General features: G+C 28.1%; 1 protein-coding gene across 1 annotated transcript; it reads left to right on the top strand.

The window, feature by feature from the left end:
- Positions 1-832: 832 nt before the first annotated feature.
- LOC102681193 lies at positions 833-10229 on the top strand. The gene is made up of 20 exons (XM_006612487.2): positions 833-1167; positions 1544-1675; positions 2304-2463; positions 2540-2725; positions 3293-3501; positions 3623-3785; positions 3932-4035; positions 4475-4622; positions 4699-4831; positions 5801-6019; positions 6577-6790; positions 7139-7276; positions 7538-7697; positions 7788-7973; positions 8629-8828; positions 8912-9074; positions 9167-9318; positions 9368-9545; positions 9626-9758; positions 9968-10229. The coding sequence occupies exons 1-20, from the start codon at positions 970-972 to the stop codon at positions 10173-10175; spliced, it is 3384 nt and encodes a 1127-aa protein (XP_006612550.2). The 5' UTR covers positions 833-969; the 3' UTR covers positions 10176-10229.
- The last annotated feature ends 511 nt before the right edge of the window (positions 10230-10740 follow it).

The raw sequence follows: 10740 nt of genomic DNA, 5'->3' as shown, positions 1-10740 counted from the left end.
AAGATCATTGAATATATAAAAAGTTATTATTGATTTGGAAATTTAAAATAATCATAAAATATCTTTTTTTATTTTCTCATTTTATTATAGACATAAATATCTATAAAGTTGTATTAAGTATATTTTTTAGAAAGAAAATTTTATTTATATGTTCTATGATAAAAGATTAGAAGAAGAATTAATTAGATTTAAAATCAATTATCAATCTCTTATTCTTTGGTAAATTTTTCATTATAATATACTATTAATTTTTAGTAAAATATTTATTATGTAATTATTAAATATTCACTATATATTGTACAGTTGTACGTGTAATTACATATTACAAAAGAACTGTATTTAATCAAATTATAGATGATTAAAATTTAACATTTGTTTCTATTTTTCAACTTCTTCTTTTGTAATAAATTGAATTACAAATTTAATTATATATTTTCTGCGCAATACATGTAATACACAAATTATGAGAAATAATAATTAATTCAGCAATAACAATCTAAGATTTTAAATACAAAAGATTCGACCAACAATAGTATCTAGTTCGTTTAATTAGACACTGGCATTTCATTCTAATAAATAAAATTCAGATAAACGATGTTGTATTATTAAATACTATTGTATAATACTAATTACACAAATGTACATAATTACATGCAACAATTATAATTAATTAACTCAATGGACAATAAAATTAAATTAAAAATGTATCACATTTGTTAATCTTCAATGTATTTTTCTACAAGTATTATAATATACACACAGAGATATACCATCTGTCATAAACAGAATATTAATAGTCATTTAATAACAATTTATTTATATACATATCCTTGATAGCATGAGACACAGTATTAATTCTCTAATTACATTTGAAATTACTTAACTTTATGTACCATTAATTCCATAACGTCATTAACCACTATAAAATAAAAGTAGATAGAAACGAAACGTTCCAGCGACATCGTTAGAATGAACGGAATAACTTTGTTGATTTTCTTCTCGTTGTTGACGTTGAATAACGCCGATATTCAACGAACATCGGTGGTTCAGACAAACTCAGGACCTGTTCAAGGCGCCACATTGACTACTGTGTGGAATGGCATCGAATATTCATCGTTCAAAGGCATCCCTTATGCCGCTCCACCAATTGGAAATCGTAGATTCAGGGTAAAAATTATAATTATAATCACAGTGGTGATAAAAAAATATGTGTATATTATTATTTACATATCGATTAATTAAATATATGTATATTCCAAATATATTATATTTTTCATTTAGTAATATAAATTTATTTTTTTATGATTATAAAAATTCCATATCGATGAAAATGAAACTTATAAAAATTCATTCAAAAATAAAGATATGTGCAAATATATAATAATAACATTTAATAAATTATTATCAATTATCTACATTATCTGCATTAAATATATAATTTTTGGTATATATTTTATAAAAAAATTTTCAAACAAATTAAATATCTATGCTACAGATGAGTAGCATCGTTTAATTCAATCTTTTCGTTTAATTTTTATTACAGCCTCCTGTTCCACCAGAATCATGGAACGAAACTCTGGACGCCATTGAAGAGGCCAATGAATGTCCTCAAGAAATATCGAATGTTTATAGTGGAAATGAAGATTGTTTGTATCTAAGTGTGTTTACTCCTCAGGTAACATTTTATAAAAACTTTCAATTAATTTTTTAATTAACAATAAAAATTTTCTCATTTTCTTCTCTGAAAATTGAGAAATAGCGAATGTAACGTATAAATGAAGTTGCAAATAAAATAAAATAAAATTGTGCATACATATAAAATCATAATACAATATGTTAATAATGGACAGGAACGATAACTGCAATGGAAAAATATTAAATATTAATATTTTTATTAAGTAAGTATTGTTGTATAAAATAATTCCTATATTAGAAAGAGTGATTCAAAAATATAATTATTTTTTGTTCCACGTTTCTTTGGAATTAAATTTTGTGATAAATAATACTTTATAATGGCGTATATGAATCACAACAAATTTTATCAATATACTTTATTTCGATGTACATAATTTTCTTAGCAATTTAAAAAAAATTCTTAATTATTCTTTTTATCTATTCAAAAATCGAAATGAAGAAAAGTCAATATAATATTTTTCAATATGTAATATCGGTTATTATAAATTTTGAAGTTCAAATTCAATAAAAAATTAACAATTAACAAAATCTTGGTGTAAAGTCTGTATTGACGTTCAATTTGAAAATTTATCGTTATTTAGCAATCTTTCATTTCCTATATACCACAGACAAAATTCGACGAGAAATTAACTCTGAAACCAGTTATGGTTTGGATTTATGGTGGCTCATTCCTTCGTGGATCCAATAACGCATCTGTCTACGGGCCTGACTTTTTCATGGAACAAGATGTAGTTTTGGTTACCTTCAATTATCGCCTCGGTGCTTTGGGTACACTGCGATCATTCTTTTAATCGTGATATTTCGTTCACCATCCAAATTAATCCTTTGCAATCCTTTTTAACAGGATTTTTATATCTGAAACACGAAAACGCAGCTGGCAATGCCGCAATGAGGGATCAGCTGATGGTTTTGGAATGGGTTCGTGACAATATCGCTGCATTTGGAGGCGATCCAAATCAAGTGACGCTTTTTGGACAAAGCGCTGGCAGCGCAAGCGTGAACTATCACGTTCTCTCTGAGAAATCTCGTGGTATGATATCGTTGTAATCAATAGAAAACGTTTGGTTATCTTTCCTTGTTTTCGATATCCTGCTCGAAGCAAATTTTCAATTCTTTTGTAACGTAGAGTCAAGAAAAATTATAATACTTATTAAATTTTGAAATATTTCGAATATATCGTTCAATTCGAGAAAATTTTTTTTACGTGGATTTGCATCTATTAATACATCGAAACAAATTCAAATCAGATTATAAAATGTATTAACAATAGTGTTAAAATAATTTCAATTAATCAAAGAATAAATAAATTCAAGAATAAGTAATTTATTAATAAATAAAAAATTTAAATTTAATAATAATGTTTTCATCAAACACTTTATAATGAACGAGATGAAAATTCTTTTTAATATAAAAAACAATGATATGATAAATATTCATAAAGATAAAAAGTAAAAAAGACTTAAGGATTTGATAGATGATCTCGCTTCGCCTTGAACATCTTCTATCTCTTTCCACATTTAATATTCCATAAATGCATAAAAATCTATAACCTCATCTTATCGTTTTAGTTCTTTTAGTTTGTGATTTTGGTCAACAGGTCTGTTCCATCATGCTATCGAGCAAAGCGGAACAGCTGCTTCGTATCTATACAAGACGCAAGAAGCAGCGTATCAAACTGCTAATAAATTAGCCAGCGAGCTTGGCTTTCAATCTAACAATCCAAACGAATTGTTAAAGTTCTTCCTTGAGGCGGACGCGAAGGATCTCGTGGCAACGACCAATCGTGCCTTCCCGTTTGGCAGCGACGTAGGAATTCACATAATATTTTTAATATTTATTAGAAATAAATAAATAATTAATTAAAATTCTAATATTTAATATCATCGACACGAGATTTTCACTTTATTTTTCAATTTTGTGCCACCAGTTCTCGGTACCCTTCGCGCCGATAAAGGAGAATCCCGATCTCGTTGATCCAAAGGACATGTTCCTGTCCGAATGTCCAATAACCTTAGCCGCGTCTCAAAAATTCAATAAGATGCCCGTGATGCTGGGCTTCACCCACGACGAACTGTTAGATTTCTCGGAGGGTACGAATATTTTTTTTTAAAAAACATAATTTTTGATTTATTATCAACAGATTGTAGAAAATCAATTATTTTTTTCTTTGAATAAATATTTAATCTTAATTCGCTTTGGTAATTATTCTTTAAGATTTATAATCTTTTTTTTACAGACTTGTATCAAATTATAAACGACACGGCGGACGCTTTGAAGGAGATATTTAATTTGAAGCTGGATCTCGTAGGACCTTACGAAGCAGTTAAGGAATTGTCAGTGGTAATGTTTTTATTATTTATTATGTTACGCATTTTTAAACTATATATCGATTAATTTTGAATCAAAGGAAATAATAGATATAATAATTTTGATTAATCCTGAAAATTTCATTATTACAGAAAAATTTCGAAGCAGTAAGATATTTCAAACGAAAATATTGAAAATCGAATGAATTTGAAAACTTGTTTATTTTTACCATCGATTGAATTTGCTGAATGATAAAATATATATATATATATTTATCAATTAATTATAATATAATTTACAAAATCTACTCCAAATTAATCTTTAAACAAATATTTATGTATCTTGTATCTATTAATTTTTCTTCTATGTACAAAATTTTCAATTTCTCTACAAAAAAAATTTCTATTTCATGAAAAAAAATATGATTGCTTATCTTTAAAAATATGGTTGATATCTTTAAAATATTTGTTAGGTATTATCGGACTTCATTATGAAGGGACCAATCGATTTTGCTCAGAGATTGCTCGTTCATGGTAACGACAATTATCCTGTTTATTATTATCAATTGTCATACGTGTCCAATTATGCGCTGCATACACAGGACGGTATACCTGAACCGGGTAGGTATTTAAAAAAAAAATAATAATAATGAAAATGAACATATATTAATAATTGATATTTAATAATTTAATTCAGGTATCGCTCACTTTGATGACATTGGATTACTTTTCAACGTGGAAAGCTTGAATGCTCCTACTAATCCTCAGCATCCTTTCAATCAGTTCCGACGAAAATTGGTCACTTTGTGGGCAAATTTTGCGAAATACGGGTATGCCATCATTTTTCATCATAGTTGTTCTAATTCTTTTTATATTTGAATCTTGAATTTCGAGGATAAGATAAGATCCTCTAGTTATGGAATTATCGAATGACAAATATTTAAGAAAAGTTGACACAAGGGTTAATATTTTTGTAATTAAAAATCATTTTTTATATATAATTATATTTTATATAATTAAAAAGATAAGAGATAATCGAATAATTGGATATTGATTCGTTATTTAATTAGTTTTAATTCTATGAATTATGTTACAAGTAACATAAATTTTGATTTATTATCAACAGATTGTAAAAATCAATTCAAATTGCAGAAACAATGCACTTGATATGCATTAACTTTTAGATACTTTCAAAAAGAAGTAAATAAAATTCATAAAAAAAAAAATAAACAAAATAAATAAAAATAAAAATTTTCAAATTGTAAAAGTTTGATTGTGTACAAGGATGTTAATATATTTCTGGAAAAACAAACATTGATAAATATAGATTCTATTATATGCAGTACTTACATATAGATTGGTACATAAAAATATATCAATATACATATTGAAATTTATTTATTAAGTTACAAGCAATGAATTTTGCTTAAATTAAACAAAGCTGGAACAAAGGAGTGGAACTTCAATTAACTAATAATTTAATAAATAAATTTTAATCAACCTTTCTATATACCAACTTTATATCTATTTTGATCTCTAGAATCAAAACCTTTCAAAATATTTTTCATGAATATATTAGTACTATGTATATACAAACATAACACTTCATTGATCTTTATCATATTTTTCATAAATCATCTTTTAATATATATATAAAAAAATTATCAAGAAGATATAATGCAGTTGTAATATACATGAATCACTATATTTTATATATTATATCATATCATAAACTAAGAAAGCATAGATATATTTTAATTAAATTTTTACATGTTATTATATTCCATTAATGTTCATAGGAATCCAACTCCTGATAACGCAAACCCATTAAACGACGTAATCTGGAAACAGTCTGGAAAAGCTGGACAATTATTGGACATGGGTGACAATTTCCAAATGATAAATCGTACACAGGCGATCAACGAAAGGGCGTTATTTACGGAGAAATACCTGTATTTCTCCATGCCTATAACGAGCGATTGTAACGATATTACTTATGCGAATTATTTCAGTCTTTTCTAAAATTTCTATCAAGATTTTACTTTCTGATCCATGTTCCTTATTATTGGAATGTAAGCATGTAATATATGTAAATATAAATATATCTACAAATTAAGGAAATTTGATAACAATATTATTCCTTTCTATCTACAATAACGAAAATATAAAGAAATTAAACTTCCTATCCTACGATAAAATAAATACTTAATAATTATTTAAATTTAAAAATAAATAATTTTCTATTTATATAACCTCGTCATTATGTACAATTAAAAATACTTATATCTAATTAGATTAAAGCATCTCCTTTTCTGCCTATTAATTCATCGAATTTTTGTAATCGACATTCTGGACGGACAGAAAATCTGTGTCAAGTGAAATTCGAAATATCGTTATACAATATAAATTACAAATGGCATAACGCGTAAAAATCAAATAAAATTCCGCATACCGTGCAAAATTACAATGCTGATTAAGTCGATCGATATTCAGTTCAAACGAAGACGCATCGTTTCAAAAAGATAAAAGACCAGTGAACGCACCGCCGTCTCTCCCGACTTGACGTAACTTTTAGAGAGATCAGAATGAACGATGCGAGTTGGTTTATCCTCGTGCTTCTAATCTCAACGTTCCAAGTGATCGTGAGTTCTCCTAGGACGCCCATCGTTTACACATCGAACGGACCTGTTCGAGGCTTGATATTGCGCACTGTGTGGCACTCGATGAAGTACTCCTCGTTCAAGGGAATCCCTTATGCCAAACCGCCCCTCGGTGACCTGAGATTCAAGGTGAAATTCAATGGAATATTCTATCCATTATTTTGGTTAAAACAATCCTGTTGAACGTTTCAAAATATATGTAATATATGTAAATATAAATGTATCTGCAAATTAATAAGTGTTCATTGATTTATGGAGAATAATGATTGATAATTAATTAAAGGGCTACATAAGAAATTTGATAACTCGATATTCCTTTGTATATCTATTTACATTAACGAAAATATAAAGAAATTGAAACTGAAAATTGGGAAATAGTTTAAAAGTTAAAGGACTCGATGGTAATTTAATTAAGGAGGGCAATATTTTCTTCGTTATTTCTATTTTGATTTTTTTTGTTGCTTTGACGGTTTGCAGCCTCCAGTTCCGATAGATCCTTGGAAAAAAGTGTTACACGCCTACGAAGAGGGCAGCGTATGCGCTCAATGGGACTATTTATCGCTTCTCTACATGGGAAGCGAGGATTGCTTGTTCTTGAACGTTTTTACTCGCGAGGTAAGTTAATCAAATAATAATTTGACAAATAATTCTCTGACAATCGTCAAAAATATTTCAATATGATGAGTCATTTTATTTTACATAGAAAAAGGAAAGGAATTTAAAATAGAATCTTTTTCTAATTAGGGAAAAAATAAAGTCAATATCTTCATTTCTGAATATTAAAAATTGGAGCATTTATATAAATTGTCTCGAATCCAATATTCGAAAATTTCGCGCGAATCAAATTATTTAAAGTGCATGTGAATATGGTAACAGGTGGAATTCAAGAAACGGATAAATTTGAGACCGGTCATGGTTTGGATACACGGTGGTGGTTATTTCTCAGGATACAGCAATTCGTCCTTGTACGGTCCTGATTTCTTTCTGGAGGAAGATGTCGTTTTAGTCAGTTTCAATTATCGACTTGGCGCCCTAGGTATATTTTTTTTTTATTTATTATTATTTCAGAAATCTTGATTAATTTCTTATCCTTCAAATATTCTTTAATTCTACTTTAATTCATCAGGATTCCTGGCATTGAAACATCCTAATGCAACTGGCAATGCTGGCTTGAAAGACCAACGGTTAGTCTTCCAATGGGTGCAAAATAACATAGCTGCGTTTGGAGGTGATCCAAATCAAGTAACAATCTTTGGGGAAAGTGCTGGTAGTAGTTCCATTGGTTTCCACATATTGTCAGAACGGTCCAAAGGTATAAACTGAAATTTTTTCTTTTTTTTTCTTTTTTTTAATTTCGTTATTGAAAAAGATTAGAGAAATCTATTATGTTCTTATATTATTACTCTTTTGACACGTTTAAGAAAATTATTATCACAAATCTAATTTTAATTTTTGTGAAAATATATCGATTATTATTATATTTAATATTGGAATACATTTTTGTATTCAGTTATAAAGAAATCTAATTATCTGTGATATTATCAATTATTATAGATCATTTCTGATCCAAACGATAAATTTCGTAATTATTGGTATGAACACATCTCTGGAAGAAATAAAAATGTCAGTTGAAAACTTCCAAAATATATCAATTCTCTGTGTAGCATAAGATAAATTAGGAAAGAAAGGTTATCTTTTGATAAACCAAAAATAAATCTATAAATCTATAAAATTCGATAGACAGATTGAGAGGATAATCATTCAATTCCTCTTTTATGCATAATGAATAAAAACTTAACACTTTGTGCAATTTTACAGATACTTTCTATATTTAAAAATAAATAAATATATAAATATATAATAATAAAAATTGATTTTAAAATTCTTTTCTTATAAAAATTTTCATTCAGAGAATTAAATAAGAAACATTTCACAAATCTTCTCATTAATTATATTTTCTTTTTCAGGATTGTTTCTTCGATCGATCAGCATGAGCGGCAGCCCATTGTGTCCTTGGGCGTATCACTCACCCGAAGAGATGATTCGGAATGCTCATCAACTTGCAACCGTTCTCGATTACGTCCCCAAGGATCACGACGATTTGGTGAATTATCTTCGCCAAGTACCTCTGATGGAACTCATACGCGCATCGACTAAAGTTGAAATGGTAATTAATTCCCCCGAATAAAATTAAATCTTCAAATGTGTCTTGTATGCTTTCCAATTTTCCGATTTTTCGTATTCTTCTAGAACCTGCTTCCATTTCGACCTACTATAGAAGATCCCGACATCGATCCTAGCAATAGCACGGTGATAACAGAATGTCCAATAACGAAATATCACAACGGGGATTTTTATCGTCACGATATAATGCTGGGTTACACTCACGACGAAGTTTTCTTCTTTTTCGGTCGTAAGTGTCCAAGATTTATTGATTAAACTTAATATAACGGCAAATAATTATTTCGATAAAGACGAAAAATTTATTTAAACAAAAATTTCCAGCGCCAATCGGGGTGGCAAACACGATCAATTGGGCGAAAAAATATCTACAAAACGCTGCTAAAGAAAATAGAGATATCGGTGAAGAGCCGAAAGCACTGCTCGCGCGGGTTGTAAACGATCTCGTTAAAGCTAGTTTCAAGCAGGTCAAGAAGGTAAACAATTTGTATCTCTTTGTTTACTCAAGTTAATAATTCTCTTCAGATTTTTGGATTGTTTTCTGGATTCACACAGATAGGGATGGATATATTTTTCAGCGGCCCTATCGATTTGACTCAAAGATTGCTAGCAAAGCACAATAAGGGCCATCCTATTTATTATTACAGGTTGTCGTATCAATCAAAATATGCTTTGCACAAATTCAAGGACAATCCATTGAACGGTATTGTTGAAGAAGGATTTCTCGACGATTTCTTTCTTTTTGTTTTTTTTATTTAAAAAAAAAACAAAAACTTCTTTCAGGAACTGCACATTTTGACGACGTTGGATATATATTCAATTCAAAATTACCTCGCACGCCATCCAATCCTAAGAACAGTTTCAATCGATTTAGGAAGAAGATGGTTGCTTTGTGGGCTAACTTTGCTAAATATGGGTAAATAAAAGAAAAGGACAAGGAAATGAAATATATAGAATGATATAATCTATTGATTTGTGAAAAGAATATTTAATAACACGAAAAAGAATTGGAGCAATTTAAATCAGATTTATTAGATTTTAAGAAGAAATATAAAATTGGAAAATCATATTATCATCCTTCTCTCTAATAAAATGATGTTCTTTTTATTTACTTTTTCTTTTTAGGAATCCTACTCCAAAAAATTTTTCTTTCGACGTCAAGTGGATAAAATCTGAGAGGGAAGGTTTTCAATTGGATATTAATACCATCTCCACGATGCATAAACGACTGATCGACAAAAAGACTGAATACGTGGAGAAATTGCTTTACAAGTTATTCCCATTGATCACTTCTTGCGTGAAAAAGCCTACGAATTTTACAGATCTATTCTAATGTCTAATTTTATATTTTGATACTTAATAAAATTGAGAGAGGGAGGGAAAAATAAGATGTTTCCTCATTTATTGTATATTATTTTAATTTTCCTGTATTTTATCATCAAAGTACTAAAATATTCTTCTGGATGTTGTTAATTAATTTTTGTTCATATATTCGCATTTAATTTGATTTTTGATCATATTTTCTTATTTTTCCATTATTACATTTATTTAACGTCCTTGAATATTTTTTATCGTGTACAAAGATCTATCGACAGATTTTGTTGATAAATTCCGTGAATCCTTATCTATATATATTATCTATAAATACAAGTGCAAACAAAACCCCAGAAACAATGTTTTATGACTAATAATATGCTTAATAACAATAAATGTTACCATTCAATATATATTACCATTCAATTGTAAATATTTATAAATCTCAATTATAAATGTTAATCACGATTTAATATAATTATTTTCGAGCATTTTGTACTTTATACAAAAGTTATAAAATAAACCAGATCGTTATATTATTTATTTATTTATTAATATAACGAAATAATAAGAACTATTCTTAA

The sequence above is a fragment of the Apis dorsata genome, unplaced genomic scaffold (genome assembly GCF_000469605.1).
Source record: "Apis dorsata unplaced genomic scaffold, Apis dorsata 1.3 scaffold_113, whole genome shotgun sequence".
NCBI classification, from domain to species: Eukaryota; Metazoa; Arthropoda; class Insecta; order Hymenoptera; family Apidae; genus Apis; species Apis dorsata.
The sequence above is the reverse complement of the archived record's forward strand: the minus strand, read 5'-3'. Positions and strand labels throughout refer to the sequence as shown.

Bases quoted from the DNA above. Each gene is read 5' to 3' on its own strand.
- LOC102681193 (XM_006612487.2), top strand. From the start codon at position 970: ATGAACGGAATAACTTTGTTGATTTTCTTCTCGTTGTTGACGTTGAAT. The intron at 2,464-2,539 runs GTACACTGCGAT...CCTTTTTAACAG, and splicing joins TTATCGCCTCGGTGCTTTGG to GATTTTTATATCTGAAACAC. The intron at 3,786-3,931 runs GTACGAATATTT...TTTTTTTTACAG, and splicing joins ACTGTTAGATTTCTCGGAGG to ACTTGTATCAAATTATAAAC.